Raw genomic sequence first — 16,819 nt, 5'->3', positions numbered from 1 at the left:
TGTTTTTATTGGAGTCGTCTCTACATTAGAGTTCTAAAAAAATACACCCTTGGACAAAGTGGGTTATGCGATGTACTTCTGGATTTGTGACTGTACTTGGTAAAAAACAAAACAAAACAACAAAACAAAAGTCAAATTCCTTGTAGACATGATGGGATAAGATGTGGGTTTCCAGTTACTGGGTAAAATTCCTAGTAGCAGCAACAATAGAATTAATGAGTAACAAATAAACTGGCTTGAATTGAATTTTGATTTTAGAATGTATAAATAAAGTAGGGGCATCGGGGGGCTGTAAGAATAGTCAAAGATGAGATTCAGAAGATGAGTAGGGCAGGAAAAGGGCTAAACTTGTCAGATGACAAAGTGGAATTATTAGGATAGATGAAAGATAACCCTCAAAAGGATACTTTTGGGGGTAATCAAAATCAAGTAGCAGACATGATAGCTGGGGATTGGTAATGGGAACAATTATAAGTAGAAGTAGAGAAGAAAAGGAGAAGAAATACAAGTTTCAAAGAAAAAAGAATGACAGAGAGGATTTTGAGTAAGTCCAAACTAGGGAGAGAGGAAGAAAATGTACCTGCACCAACAGGGTCATTCATCCAACCAGATAAAGCCAGAGGCAGAGAAAAACTTCCAGAACTGAATGATGACAAAGAAAAAGGTAAAGAAGAGAATTGGGAAAAGAATTGTGGATTTAGAAGGAAGATGAGTGGAGGTTTAAAGAGAATTGATATAGAAAGGATAAAAAAAGAGACAGCAAGAAATACAAGCATTGCTAGATTTCAGACTCTGGGTATATCTCTTTGGGATACTAAGAAATGGCAAATACAGGGCACTTATGCCTTTTTTTTCTCCTATGGCAGACATAACAAGTTCATCATGTACTATTTTCCTCTGAGTATAGATTTGCCCTCAGAACTCTTCTAACACAGCACTCAAAGTAGCCACTATTGACTGATTTGACTTGACCCTAGCCATGAAACTTGCATTCTTAATGTATTTAAAAACAAACAAGCAAATCCTCTGTGAGGTTTTAGTAATACCTGCTCACTGATGGAAGAGAAATAAATTATTATACTTTTGGCTAGAAAAGCAAAATGTTTCAGTGTGAGATATTTATTCATATGGACATAATAATGCACATGTGTGGATATGAGTAAATACATTTATGAGATATGAGTATTTCAAGTAGGTAGACCAAAGTGTTCCATATTTATTTGTAATCTGAAACTCTGTTTTAAACATTCATAAGCACAGGAAAATCAGCTCATCATTTACCCTGGCAGCTGAAACTTTTAAACCCAATAAAATGATATGAATTATGTTTTAAGTTAAAATAGTTCATATGAAACAACAGCCTGTTAGAATAATCAGAGCTTTCTCCTTCCTTCTCTATCTTATGACACCATATTGGGCCCATCATCTAAAAAGTTGGCAGAAACATCAAATAGGTTTTTCTTCCCCAACACATGACACATTTTTAAAAGCATGGATAAATAATGCAGCATAACATAATACATGATAGCATTGATAGCCATCAGGCCATGGTGACAGGTATGGGAGAAATTAGGATTTTTATCAAAGGCAGGCAGTAAAAAAGAAACTGCATTCATTTTCAGTTTAAAACTAAGTTTAAAAAAAGGGAGGAAGGATAGTGTGTGACAAGTTGTATTGGTTTTTGTTTCTTCTTGCTTACATTCATTAATTTTGCCCAACTTCTGAGATCTGAGGCCTTTGCCTATTCATGCAAAGAACCACTTGAAGGCATACAATGCCCTCAGATTTGAACTATTTTGTTTGAACATGCTGGTAAGTTATTCATGTTCTGCTAAACAGTTCATAATGCTCTGGGGAAGAGAGGAAGTACATTGCTATCAGGAGTTACCGTTTTTTTGACTTTTATGAATTAATAAAAATAAAAAAAGAATGCTCATTAGTCTAGGCTGGCTTAATTGAGACAGAAAAGGAAGGGAAAGAGGCAGTGGGTAGGGAGGGAAAAAGGCAGTGACCTCTCCAGAATTGTTGAGGCCTGAGATTCTACTGACCCAAATGAATTGATCATCATCACTCTTATGAACCACTGCCATAGAATCCTAGCTGGTCTCCCGCATCAACTCTGGCTCACTCCGCTGCAGCCACAGTGATCTTTTTAAAACACATATCTAATCACCTATCCCTGTACTTTCCTCTCCATGGTCTAGCAAGGCCCTTCATTGTGTGGTCCCTTCCTGCCTCACTGACAGCTTCTGGCATACCTTGTTCTCTGAACTCTAGCCCCACCAACCTTCCTTCCATTCTGCTTTCCTACAGGGCCTTTGCTGACCACAGGGCCTTTACACAAGCTGACTCTGCCTGGAATGCTCTTTCTATTCCCACCCCATCTCACTCAACTTTTATAATACTAGCTCGAATGTCTTATAGTTCCTAAAGAAGGCCTACTCTGACTCTGTCCCCACAAAGTGATTTAGGTCCCCTGCTACCTCCTCTCAAAGCACTCTTTCCTTTTCAGCATTTATAACTATTTGTAATTATATATTTATGTGATTATATTTCTGATCCTTCCACTCAATGGTGAGCTCTGTAGGGCTACAGCAGTGACTATCTTCCTCTCCACTGGGCAACACTACCTTGTACACACACACTGAGCATTTGACAAATATGTGTTGACCAAATGAATTAATGTATTATATCTAATATAACACACTGATATACTGACATAGTCATAACTGTGGCACATAGAGAAAGATTTTGAAAAAATTGCTTATACCATGAACCAAATGTGATTTAGCAAATCTTATAAAACAAATTTGTATCAAACTCTCCTACACATCGTATCAAAGGATTGAAGCTGAGGTGAATATATAAAGCCTCCAGAAAGGAGATTGTTTTTTTACTTTCCTTCTGTTCTCTGCTCTTAAAGAACTGGAATCCTTATTATGGCTGCTGAATAAGAATGTAATCAAGTCATCTTGTTTGGAAAACAAACAAGGTACATGCCTTCTAGAACCTTCTGGGGAAACCAGACCTTTAACTTGGAGTTAGACAAAATGGTGCCAATGAGAACAGCCTTCTGGAAGATGAACTGTGGAGGAGCAGAACTTACGTTGGTTTAGAAGCCTCAGCCTGGTCAGTCTGTAGTTTCTCTCCTCCTTCCACCTCCATTGTGCAATATACAATGCGATTGGGAGCCAAGGATTTGAGGCCTTGGACTTCCATGATCACCACCTGGAAAGAGAATCACACATGGTGGCGGTTACTGCCAAAGCCCATGGACAGCATCCCTCAGAAGAAAATATAGAGATGGGAAGAAGTTACCAAAAAACCCAACAGGTATCTGGCGGCTTTTATCAGTTTTCTATCAGTCAGGCTGGTACCAGTCTAGCATGAAGATACCATTCTTCATAGTGTAACTGATTGCCTCCCGGATGGAAAGACAACCCTCACTACTTTAGAAGCTCACAGGGGCTAGACAGGTAATGTGAAATGGGCTGCTTGTTCCCTGGGTTGAATGCATAAGATCATTTTTCATTTCTGCAAAGAAATAGGCTCTCTCTTATTTTCTTTAAAAATAGTCTAGCTTTTAATTCAGAACTTGGAAGAGACAAAGGCCCAGAAATTCACTTTTCTCTTTTACAATGAGATAAGTGATAAAACAAATGCTAAGATAAAGGGCAAATAACTATTCAGCATTAGAGTTGGAGATGCAGAGGGAGTAGTGAGGCCTGGGGCAAAAGAGGAGAGCATATGCTCCATCCAAACAGAGCAGTTGGTACCCAGTTGCAGTCCACTGTGGCCTTGTCTTTCCTTAGTCTGGAGTTGCCAGATACTGCAATTTTTCCTACCAGAAAATGGAAATCTGAATCAGAATCAAAGTCAGAAATCTGATTTTGAAGTTTTGACAATAATCCAAAAAGGGAGGAATAAAATACACAAACTCTGGGCAGGCCAACATGGTTGAATCAAAACAAAAACATGTCTGCAGCTGCATACTCTCTGTTCTAGACTGAGGAAAAAAGCTGGTGTTTTGCTGGACCAACATATATCCTTTACAATTCCTGGCACTTCCCACCACTACCCTTAACTCCATTCAATCACCTGCTATTCTCATATCCAGTGGTATGTCCTGTCATTTATCAGAGGGGAGAGGACAGGAGGGGAGGATAGGGCAAATATACCGATTTAAAAATCTGAAACAAATGACCTGCATCAGGGATCTATAGTAAGCAAGGGATATAAAAGTATCACTCAGTTGTACTCCAAAAGAGGTAATGGCAGGACACACAGAGAAGGATATGGTTGTGCAAAAAAGGTACACTTCTTTCTTTTTTTCAAAATTTTTATTTAAATTCTACTTAGTTAACATGCAGTGCAATATTGGTTTCAGGAGTAGAATTTAGTAATTCATCACTAAAATACAACATCCGGTGTGTACACTTCTTCAATGGGCTTGATTCAAGGAAGTACAATAGGGCCTTAGTGCAAATCAGAAATATCTGGAGAGCTTACTAAACCCAGAAACTGCTGGGCTCCACCCCCAGAATTTCTGATAAGCAGGTCTGGGATGGAGCCCAAGACTTTTTATTTCTAATAATTTCCCTGGTGCTGCTGATGTTGATGCTGATGATCCAGGAGCCATACTTTGAGAACCACTGTATTACTCATGTGATGTTGGGCAAATGACTTGGCTGTGAAGTCATTCCACTTTTCTTTCAAATCTCCTGAGTCTCAGTCTCTTCATCTGTAAAATGGGGGATAATAATGTATGTCCTATATCCCCTGTTGTGTGAGGACCAAATAAGATGATGTAGGTAATTGAAAATTTTCATACTGGGAAGAATCATACAAATGAAAGGAAATGCGAGGCACAGTAGAAAGAACAGCATTTTTTTGTAATTTAAAAGATTTGAGTTCAAATCCTGAATCTGATCTTCACTAGCTGTATAATCATTTATAAGTTCCTTAACCTCTCTGCGGCTTTGTTTCCACATCTGCAAATGGCTCAAAAGATTGTTGTGAGGATTCACTGAGGGAATGATGCAAAGTAGGCTTAATGGCCCTCTACATATGCCCATTGTTTTCCCTCAGAGTACTCCCCTGGTGCAAGGCCGTGCCACTGGGCAGCCTGGGCCTCAGTTCTCCTGCTGCAGTTAACTGCTCTATAGTGTCCTTCCCAGCCATGCAATTCTATAAGTTCATGAAACATGTCTTGTACCAACCAGCAAATTCAAACTCAGTCTGCCCTGATGAGATGATAATCCTCTATCTCCCTCTTCTCATCCCCCCTCACTGTGTCACCCAACACACAGATGCACAATGATTTTTGTTGGCAGTTTTAGTATATGTGCAATTTAGTGTTCCAAGTAAAAAGTATTTGGGAGCCCTAGGGAATTGCATTCTGTACTTGTGCTTATAAGTTAAAGCCTGTTTGAATCATGTACACATGGGAGTGTGGTTGGAGACTCACTCACATCTATATTTCAGATAATCAGCTGTATAATATTGAGTACAGATAAAGAATTAAGAAATTATGGATTTAAAAGCTTCATGAAAATCAATAAACCACTTTTTTCCCACTTCCTGTGGAAAGACAAGAGGCAGTAGGGAATAAATTGCCACCTCTAATTGGCAATAATCAAATTCAAAGACACCTAAGAAAAAGCATTCAGTACCTCAGGTGGCAGTATTAAAAAAGAAAGAAAGGAAGTAAGTTTCTGTGAAATTACACTGATGATTTTTTCACACACCAAGTGCCCTATATTTAACTGAATACTGCCTCTGCCAACTGCAAAATACATGTTGAAACACTGTAATATGACTATCTTGAGCTGAATTGAGCACAGTAAAACAAATTATTTGCAGTTAATTCACAGCAAGCCTTAATGATGTTCTAGAAAATTAATGTAGTCTTTACAAATCCTAATTAAATCTACAGAAATTGGATCTATTCTCTTGGTCTCCCCAAGTCTAAGGCTATCATAAAATCTTTGTGGGGTTCTGAGTTTTAATAAGTTATGAATGGTTCTGACACCATTGAGGTATATTTTACAGATCATATAATTAACCCATTTCAAGTGTACAATGCAATGATTTAGTAAATTTACTAAGTTGTGTGACTATCATCATAAATTAGTTTTAGAACATTCTTATCTCCCCCAATAATGTCCTTCATGTCCATTTCCACTTCCTGTTCCAGGCAACACTAATATAATTTCTGTTTCTAGAGACTTGCCTTTTCTAGACATTCTATATCAATGGAATCAAACAACATGCGTCTCTTGTGTCTGCCTTCTTTCACTAAGCAGAATATTTTTGACATTCATCTAAATCAAAGCATATATCTGTAGTTTCTTTCTTTCAAGTGCTGAATAGTAACCCCTTGTATGGATGTACCACATTTTGTCTATCCATTTACCAGTGGATACACATTTAGGTTGTTTCTATTTTTGGCTAGTAAGAATAATGCTGCTATAAACATTTGGGGAGCAAGATTTTATGGGGACATGTGCTTTCATTTCTCTTGGGTAGATATCTAAGAGTAGAATTGTACTCTACAAGTGGTAAATTTATGTTTAGCTTTTTGAGAAACCACCAAACTATTTTTTTTTAAATTTTATTATGTTATGTTAGTCACCATACAATACATCATTGGTTTTTGATGTGGTGATCCACGATCCATTGTTTTCGTATAACACCCAGTGCTCCATGCAGTATGTGCCCTCCTTAATACCCATCACTGGGCTAACCAATCCCCCTCACCCGCAAAACCTTGTTTGTTTCTCAGAGTCCATAGTCTCTCATGGTTCAACTCTCCCTCCAATTCCCCCCTCATTTTTCCCTTCCTTCTCCTAATGTCCTCCATGCTATTCCTTATGTTCCACAAATAAGTGAAACCATATAATAATTGACTTTCTCTGCTTGACTTATTTCACTTAGCATAATCTCCTCCAGTCCCATCCATGTTGATGTAAAAGTTGGGTATTCATCCTTTCTGATGGCTCAGTAATATTCCATTGTATATATGGACCACATCTTCTTTATCCATTCATCTGTTGAAGGGCATCTCGGCTCTTCCCACAGTTTGGCTATTGCGGACATTGCTGCTATGAACACTGGGGTGCATATGGCCCTTCTTTTCACTACATCTGTGTTTTTGGGGTAAATACCCAGTAGTGCAATTGCTGGGTCATAGGGTAGCTCTATTTTTAAATTTTTGAGGAACCTCCACACTGTTTTCCAAAGTGGCTGTACCAACTTGCATTCCCACCAACAGTGTAAGAGGGTTCCCCTTTCTCCACAACCTCTCCAACATTTGTTGGAGAAACCACCAAACTATTTTCCAAAGTGAATGCACCATATTTCCCCCGCCTCGAGATTTGGGTCAATAGGTCTGGGTGATGCCAGGAATCTGCACACTGAACCAGCTTCCCAGGCAATTCCAATGTAGCCAGATTAGATCCACTCCCTAAATTATACGTATGAAAATAAAACGTAAGTAGAAGTTAGGATTTATTGACATGTAGAGCATTCTGCCACATTCCCAGTCTGAACAGGTTCTTTCTTTGGGTGATGAGATCAACTAAAAAGCCTTCACTGCAACAAGAGGCTCTCTACCGTGTAGCCAACAGGAGAGACAACAGGAAAGAAAATCTACAACTCATCAAATGATGCTAGATATTTCCCTCATAACTGTGACACAGGATGCCAAAATCTTAAAATTTCTAAATTGCATAAGGTCTTTACAAAATCCTTGATCATTACTTTAAGATGGAAAATAATGCAGGATTAAATTTAGTAGGTGGTTCTTAAGACTGCATTTCCTTAAGGAAAGCATGGGCTCCTGGAGATGGGGAAGCACTTGCTGATTAGCTGACCTATGCTGAGTAAGCTGTTATTTTAATAACTGCTCTGGGGGTTCAAGGACGAAAGCAAGTTGATTGTGGTGCATCTAATCACCCACATCCTCCTGGCTATGCCAGGAAACTTTCAAGGGTTTAGGGCTTTTTACCTCCAGGGAGAAAGACAGCACAACGTCTGATTTGGAGAGCTGGTTCTCACTCTCCTCACCCATGTCGATGATGGAAGCATTGTGGCTGCGTTTGAGTTTCTGCAGCTTGAACTCGCCGCCTTTGGACACTGGCATGCTCTCCAAGTTGGCCATGAGCAGGTTGACTGATGACTTCAGCTCCTCGATGTACATGTTCTCCATTTCTTTGGATACAAACTTGGGAAATTTGCGCTCCTTATAAAGAAAAAGAAAAGTATGAGCAGAAAAGTAAATAGAGACCTGATTTACATAGAAGGTTTTCATCTTATAGCCCAGAGTTATAATAACATCTACCACTGGTGAAATTTTGCTCAGATATTGTGGTATTGTGCTAGAAAAATATTCACCCTAGTTGAGTAGATAGCTGCCTGCCTTCTAGTCATTTACAATCTCTAACAGCTAAGAGATATATACATAAACATATAGTAAGAAAGAGTCAAATGTTTTATTATAGTTCGATTTTTTCCCCAGTTTTCTCCAGCAAATTTGATTTGTGGAAAGAAAAATGGGGTGATATTTTTTGAATCTGGTTTCGGTTGAAACAGTTTCTTTTTAGCAAAATGCAATCAGTTGTTTTTAAGTTTGGAGACAGAAAGACACCCTATTTCTGGATACGTATAGAGATTTTCTCACATGAATAATTCAAGAGGAGCTCATTTGAGATGTTTCAAACATAGCCTGTAGCTATTTCTAAAAGGAATAGTAGAAAGAATAGTTACTGTTTTCAAGAAAAATTGAAAAAAAATAATGAAGTGATGAAAAACGTGATTAGAATTCTTTAGAAAAGAAGATAAAGCAATTCAGTATCAGAACTGACCTCTATTTTTTTCCTTCCTTGCTTATGAATTCAGTTGTAATAGCAACATGCTTTAGTTATGCTATTTTTTTCTTTATACCTCTAGGTTGTCCAAGTGCCTTAAATATATTTTGGATTAATCACCTTCTCAAAGAATCATTTCCCACTTGAAACATGAACTTGCCCTCCTTAACTCTGGTCCATACTGATCAGGTCAAGGGGCAAGCCACATCAGTTTGACTTTTTTTTTGCAAGTGACAGAAAAATCCAACTTGGAACTGGCTTAAACAATGAAGGGAATTTATTGGTTTGAAATGTCCTGGGGTAGACCAGCTTCCAGTGAGGCTGAAATCAGGACTCAGATGATATCACAACTGAATTTTTCTCCCAAATCTTGGTTTGGGTTCCTTTGTGTTGGCCCAATGCTCAGTCTGGCTCCCCTTAATGTCACAGAAAGCTTGCTAAAGATCTGCACCTTATAACATCACATCATGCTATCTAAAGGAAGGGTGAATATCTCCTCTTGTACTGTCTTTTATCCCCAAATTCTCACCCAAAGTCTGACTTATGTACATACCCTGAACCACCTTTTTTAAGGCTAGGGATATGTTGTGTTGAGTTGCTTAGGAATGAGTTATTTCCGCCATCCCTGTGGCTGAGGGTAGAATTCCACCTGGATCACATGGGACATGAATTGGTTCACCAATTCTGGGTGGCAAAAAAAATGTGTAGTATGTGGGCATCTGACCCAAATCAACCAACTAATTCAATTAAGTGGGCAACAGTCAACCAGATTTACTCTCTTAAGCAAATGAACTGAGAGATATTGAGATTGCAATTAGCAGTGCAGCTGAAATAGCAAGATCATGTAGACTCATAGGTAGGGGCCATATTGGAACATGTGAAAGAATAAGACACTTGACAAACAGAGAGAAGGAGGTAGAGAGAGGGACAGAGGTAGAGACTAACAGACGGAAGAAAGAAAGGCAGGAAGGCAGGAGTAAGGGAAGAGGAGAAAAGAAGCTATTTAGAGTCACAGAAAGGAGCTCTGACATTTATTGGTCTTCTAATTCCCATAAAGCCCACCTATTTCCCCTGTTGGCTCCTTTGAGATACTTTTGTTTTCCTTTCAATAACTCTCCCCACACACTAGTTAGCTAGAAGGGTATTTCTTTCTTGCTACCATAGAAGTTTCACTAAAATTCATATAGTAAATCCTCTGTATAGAGCTTGGAGATGCCTTTGTGCTATGCCAGTCTTCTTCCTACCTAGGGGCTGTCATAAGCATTCCCCTTAGCCCCTTGCTGCCCTAGGTAATTCTCAGCCATCTTGTCATCTTCTTTATTTCAGCCTCAAAATTTTATTTTCCTAGGTTGAATCCCCTTATTCTACTTTCTTATAATACCTAACTCAACCTTTTGGTAAAACTTATTATAATTAATGGAAAATGGTGAAATTTATTTATTGTTTATCTTTCTTGCTGGGCCATGATGTCTGTCTTGATACCCTTGGTGAATTCTTATTCTCTAGAATAATCTTCGGCACATAGTAAGTATTTAATACATGTGAGTTGAGTGAATGAATGGATGGCTTGTCAAAAGTCCATATTAAGTATCAATGCAGCTAAAACTCAGTCACGAGGTGGAGGTGGAGAGATGATGAGATAGTTCTGGAAGAACAGTGAGATTCTCCTTTTTCATGTAAATGAGCAAGGGGGTCTGAAATCTACCCAGCAACCTTTGAGTACTGGTTCTTTCTGGAACCTCTTAGTATAATCACTTCTTGCTTAATGGTTGGGCTCAGCCCACCACGTGGTGCTTTCTAAACACACTGTGGGTAAAAGTTAAGAGGAGAAGGAGGATGGACACCTCTGAAATAACATGATAGGCTGATGAGCTCAATGAGAGCTAGTAATTGTTCAAGACAAGAATCTTATTTCTTCAAAACTTTTGCACAGTGGGCTTCCTTTTGCTTCTTACCATTCTTGGACTCAATCCAGGATGATTGTGAGCCTCAGAGACTAGGGTAAACTTTATGAAAAAGGCCACAGAGATGTGGGGACTTGCCTGCTGGTCCACCATCACTTAGAAAATATTTACCACTGCCAACACTGTGCCTGGTTTAGTGTTAGGCACTGGGGTGGGGGCGAGGATCATGATGAAGGGATGTGGACTGTTCCCCTGAAGGTTAAAACCAGTGGGGAGAAAGATCTATTGGAGAAACATCAAGGTAGATGCTGTAACAGCAGTGTTTGAGACATGAACTCTTGCTGAGAGAATCAGGAGTGGCTTTCCAGAGGAGGTGACCTCGGGCTGAGAGTCTGATGGATGAGGAAGAGTTTGCTACCAGTTTGAGTTGGCTGGGACAGGATCATTGTTCTTTTCTCCTTTCCATGGAAAATATACAAGCAACCATGAATCTAAGAAGGTCTGTATTACTGTACATGGCCACAAAATATTTCCTCATCTCCTTTTGAACATGGCCCTTGTTGAGAGCAAAGGGAAGAGTGAGGGAAGTTAAAGTGGTCAAAAAGTGGTCCTCAAGGCCATGTTAGAAGATACCAAACAGGTTACATACCAGCAGCCTGAGGTCTGTTACACTGACCTCTTTCCTCCTCATGTTGGGGCTCAAACCTCATAACTCTATGGGATTCTTAGGAAACTGGATAAGTGGTATCTCTCATTTTTTACTGGCAGTTGCTGGCCTTGCAGTTGTCATGGAGATGAAGAGAAAAACCATTGTGTCTGTGAAATGGATTTTTTCCTGCTAATCAGCATTGAGAGACCTTACTATCAAGTGTAGTCCCTTTTATCACACCCACCTTTAGGACTCACTCAATGCCTCTTAACTCCATAGTCCTGAGGTTTTGCAAGAAGACCCAGTGGTTATAGACAATACCACTTTAGCCCAGAGTTAGAGTCCAACAAACTTTATGCAGGAGAATACTGGAAAAATCCAAAGAATGATCACTCCTCCCAGAACTTAGACAGTTCCTAATGACATCATTAAAAAGAGACTCATAAAACTGAAGTCTGCAAGGGAAAACAAGGACATTTTTCTGCCCTGGGTACTAAAGCCTTGAGAAGAAATAGCATTCTGTCAATCTAGGCTGAGGTTCTTGAGGGGAGTTTTCAGCAGCAGACCCATTACAAACACATTTCAAAGCTGAAGTTGTGCCAAAATAAGGAAAATGTAGTCGTCCATCTTGATTGCTACTTTCCCAGGCATAAAAGTAAATTCGCCTTGACAAAAACATTGTTTATTCATATTGCTTTATGAAAGACATAGCATATGGGTAGGCAAAGTCTTCCAAAGAAAATCTCTGCTGTCCATTTATTCTGTTTTGGACTGATAACATTCCTCAATGGGGATGGCCTTCCAAGGACAATTCTTAACAGGGTTATTTATGTTCAGCCACACTGAGTGATTTTTTGGAACATCTTGAAAAATAGCATTTGACAGTGCTAACAGCTCTGTCAGCCATCTACTTTTCTTTTCTGTCTTTGCATTTTTATCCACAGAGGATGAAGTGGGTACATGTAAAAGCTGACAAAGGTACCCCTACTCAGACAGAGGATCCTTAGACTCCAAAGGCTCAAATGACAAACTGATAGGTGATCAGAAGGAAGGTATGGCAGAAGGACACTTTCTAGACACAAAGCTCACCGACAGTGTTGCACTTATTCAAAACAACCTCTCAAGCAATTCCTGGGCTCCTATCATGTGTCAGATGGCGTGCATGTCACTGGTGATGAAAGAGTCAGCCAAGAGGCAATAGTGTGGGGTTATGCCAGCAAATGATCAAGTAAACACCAGGTGACACATGAAGTAACAGGCATGTGCAGAGTACAAAAGGCACCAAGGAATCTTATCCAGTCTACATGGGTAAAATCAACTTGACTTTGAATCCTGGGTCTACCTCCTATTAGTTGTGTGACTTTACACAGGTTTCTTCACCTGTCTGAATATTGGTTTCCATATTTGAAGTGGAGAGTTATTGTGAATGAAAGATAATAACAAATACCAATACTTTTTGATTATAAATCTGTAAAATCAGCATATGTATACTATATATGTGTATATATATACATATGTATACACATACACATACACATATACATACATGTATGTATGTATATAATATATACATACACACATACACATATACACACATGCATGCACACACACCCACATCCATGTATCCATGTATATCAGGCATCATGCTACCAGCACCACTGCTAACAGTAACAAGAGCAATAATAGTGATGGTGACTATCATAAAGACCATGATGCTAGTTGACATTTACAATTGTTAATTGTGTCCTGGGCATTAAGCTAAGCACTTTACATGCTTTCCCTCATTTAATTCTTCGAACAACTGAGGGTAGTGCTGTTATTTAATCCCATGTTCTGGAGGAAAATGATACACAAAAGTTAAATCAATAATTAGTAGAATTGAATTTGAAACCTAGAGCCCCTGTTTTTAGCTATCATATGATAGGGCAGAACTATCTGGCCCCAAATGGCAAAGAACCAAGGTAAACCCTATGGGGCCCCTCAGCATGGCCCACCCTCTGCATCACTTCATCTCAGTGTTCAGCGGAGGACCAGGGAAAGCCGAGCCCTCCACAGCAATGAGCGTTCCACTATTACCAGTCAACGTGGATTGTGTAATGGTGGGTGTGGGGTGAAGTGCAGGGAGTGATGGGGGAAAGGTAGACATGTTAAACGAGAGAAAGAAAGTCTTGGTAAATAATCTGTAAAACTCAGCATCACACACATTAGAAGGTATTTTGGGCACAGGGATGATAGCTTCCAGGATTGGCTTCTTTACTCAAACCCATCTTTAAGAGGTTTGGTGTTACTGAATGAACTTCAGAGGATCTCCTCAGCATTTAGATTTTTTAAAAAAAGATTTTATTCATTTATTTAAGAGAGAGAGCGCGCAAGGGAGAGAGCACAAGCGGAGGGGAGGGGCAGAGGGAGAAGCAGACTTCCCACTGAGCAGGGAGCCTGAGGTGGGGCTCGATCCCAGGACCCTGGGAGCATGACCTGAAGCCAAAGGCAGATGCTTACTTAACCAGCTGGGCCACCCAGGTGCCCCAGCATTTACATTTTTGTTTGAATTCAGATTTTCCTGGGTTGTTAACTACCTGCAAAGGTCACAGTCAGGGAGATGCTCCCTACACACATTCTTCCAGGTAAAAAAATCTAACTTAAGTTTTGTGCGCCTGGACCCTGCTATTTCCTGACTCAGGGTGAATGTCAGGTAGAAAAAATTAATTTCTAAGCGTGGGGGGGGTAGTATCATTCTCTGGCTAGAGAAGATTCCATTTTTATCTGATTTTCAGCAATGCATGGAAAAGAACCTTTTCATCAAGGAAATATTTAGACATTATTTCTTTCCTGGGGGCATAGTCTCATCAATGTTTGCAACAGGACCATGATATGAGATGATAATTTTGCTCTGCAGAGAATAGGGGTTTAAATGGCAACTCTACATTTAACTGATAGTGTGAAAAACCAATGGTGTTTCACTCCCAGACCTCTGCCGTGAATATTACAAAAGCTATATTATTTGTCTTATATAATTAGTTCACGAATTTTGGAATTTTACCTCAAAATGTGGCCAAAAGGATTGGCCAATATCACAGTACCACTAATGGCATAATCTGTCTGTTTAAGCTCCAATGTCAACTTCTGATCACACAATTTAAATAACTTAGACTTAATTCCTAGGTGAAATCTGGGGACATTTTAATATCAATATGAGAGGATTTGGGAAAATGTCTGAACAGGGATAAGAAGTGTTTTCTACCGCATTTAAAAAGGCATTCAGATCTCTTCATGGAACATTTTTTTTTTTTTTTTATGGGGGTATGGACAGAGGGAGAGAAAGAGAGAGAACCTTAAGCAGGCTCCATACCCAGTGTGGAGCTCAATGCAGGGCTTGATCTCAAAACCCTGAGATCATGAACTGAGCCAAAATCAAGAGTCAGATGCTTAGCTGACTGAGCCACCGAGGGGCTCCTATTCACAGAACTTTTAAGACAGCATGTCTGATGTTCACAGTGGAGGCTCATGCAGCTATCTCTGTCTGATAATTTGTGGCACATGGATGTGACTGAATTGACAGATTACAGCACAGGGTTTCAATGGAGGAAGGCTGCCCTGCACTTGCCTCCCTTCTCTCCTAGGAAGAAAGGACAAACCTACGCCTTTTATAAGCGTGTGAGGATGACAATGCTGCCAGCAGAAACTCCAGGCTCCTTACAACCTCTTTTTCAGATCCCAAGGAAGTCAAAGCAGAAAGGATGCAGAATTCCAGGAGCCAGTTCTGCCTGATGCTGTTGCTTCATTGGGCCTTCTGGATAAACTAAAGGAAATGTACAGTAAATTTTAGTGGAAGAGAGAAAGTGGCTTCCTGGAGGGGCAACCTGATCAATGACAGAGAGATTCCTGTCCTGGTGTAACTTCCTGCCTATCATCTGACTACTCAAAAAAAGAGCATGACACTTGGAATCAGAGCAGTCAGTGTTCTACTTACTGGCTAAGTGAACTTAAACTCTTTGATGTGCCTAAACTGGGGAGATTTATTGTAATTCCCTGGATTGTTTATCACAGGTCCAAATGAGAGTTTACATGAAATTGTACAGCCAATGCCCAAAACATTTAATAAAGGCCGGATGAGCAGAGAGAGAGAGGCTAGGAAGAGGTAAGGTGCAGTCCTGGTTGAAAGGTATCTTGAATCTATGACTAGGGGTGATGGGAAACGTGAGGAACTGTATTTGTGAAGGCATTTTTTAATTTTTTAAATTTTTTTTAAAGATTTTATTTATTTATTTGAGACAGAGAGAATGAGAGACAGAGAGCATGAGAGGGAGGAGGGTCAGAGGGAGAAGCAGACTCCCTGCCGAGCAGGAAGCCCGATGCGGGACTCGATCCTGGGACTCCAGGATCATGACCTGAGCTGAAGGCAGTTGCTTAACCAACTGAGCCACTCAGGCGCCCTGTGAAGGCATTTTTTAATTGAAGTATAGTTGACATACAATATTATATTAGTTTCAGGTATACAACATAGTGATTAACATTACAAAGTGATCACCATATAAATCTAGCTACCATCTGTCACCAAAAAAGGTTATTACAATATTATTAAGTATATTCCCTAGGCTGTAAATACACCCATGTGTCTTATTTATTTTATGACTTTTATACCTTTAAATCCCTTTCCCCTATTTTGCCCAGACCCTCTTCTCCTCCAACAACCACCAGATTGTTCTCTGTATCCATGAGTCTATTTCTGTTTTATTTTGTTTGTCGTCTTTTAGATTCCACACATATGTGACATCATACGGTATTTGTCTTTCTCCTTCTGACATATTTCACTTATTAAATACCCTCTAGGTCCATCCAATGTTGCCACAAGTGGAAAGATCTACTTCCTTTTTTAGGGTTGAGTAATGTTCCATTGTATATATACAGCGTATCTTTATCCATTCATCTACTAATGGACACTTGGGTTGCTTCCCTATTTTGGCAATTGTAAATAACGCTGCAGTAAACATAGAGGTGCATATATTTTTTTCAGATTAGCATTTTTGTTTTCTTCAAATATCCAGAAGTGGAATTATGAAATTGCATGATAGTTCTATTTTTATTTGTTTTGAGGAAACTTCATACTGCTTTCCATAGTGGCTGTATCATTTTGCACTCCTACCTATAGGACACAGGGTTCCCTTTTCCACACATCTTCACCAACACTGGCTATTTCTTGTCTTTTTGGTGATAGCCATTCTGACAGATGTGAGGTGATATCTCATTGTAGTTTTGATTTTCATTTCCCTGATGCTTAATGATGTTGAAAAGTTTTTCATATACCTATTGGCCATCTGTGTGTCTTCTTTGGAGAAATATGTATTCAGGTCCTCTGCCCATTTTTTTGGAATGTTGGATTATTGGATTGTTTTTTTGAA

The 16,819-nt window shown here is 39.5% G+C and overlaps 1 protein-coding gene across 7 annotated transcripts in view; it reads right to left on the bottom strand.

The window, feature by feature from the left end:
- Window positions 1-16,819, bottom strand: part of CADPS (calcium dependent secretion activator) — a 476,998-nt gene that overhangs the window by 233,232 nt on the left and 226,947 nt on the right. For all 7 annotated transcript variants that reach the window (XM_034997161.1, XM_034997160.1, XM_034997163.1 and 4 more), the window contains 2 exons: window positions 8,009-8,242; window positions 3,107-3,228 (listed from right to left, as the gene is read on the bottom strand). In XM_034997161.1, the coding sequence (XP_034853052.1) occupies window positions 3,107-3,228; window positions 8,009-8,242 (356 nt within the window). The remainder of the gene's footprint in view (window positions 1-3,106; window positions 3,229-8,008; window positions 8,243-16,819) is intronic.

This window comes from Mirounga leonina, unplaced genomic scaffold (assembly GCF_011800145.1).
Source record: "Mirounga leonina isolate KUSES-001 unplaced genomic scaffold, KU_Mleo_1.0 Mir_94, whole genome shotgun sequence".
NCBI classification, from domain to species: domain Eukaryota; kingdom Metazoa; phylum Chordata; class Mammalia; order Carnivora; family Phocidae; genus Mirounga; species Mirounga leonina.
Note: the sequence above shows the minus strand (reverse complement) of the source record. Positions and strands in the feature narration are given on the sequence as shown.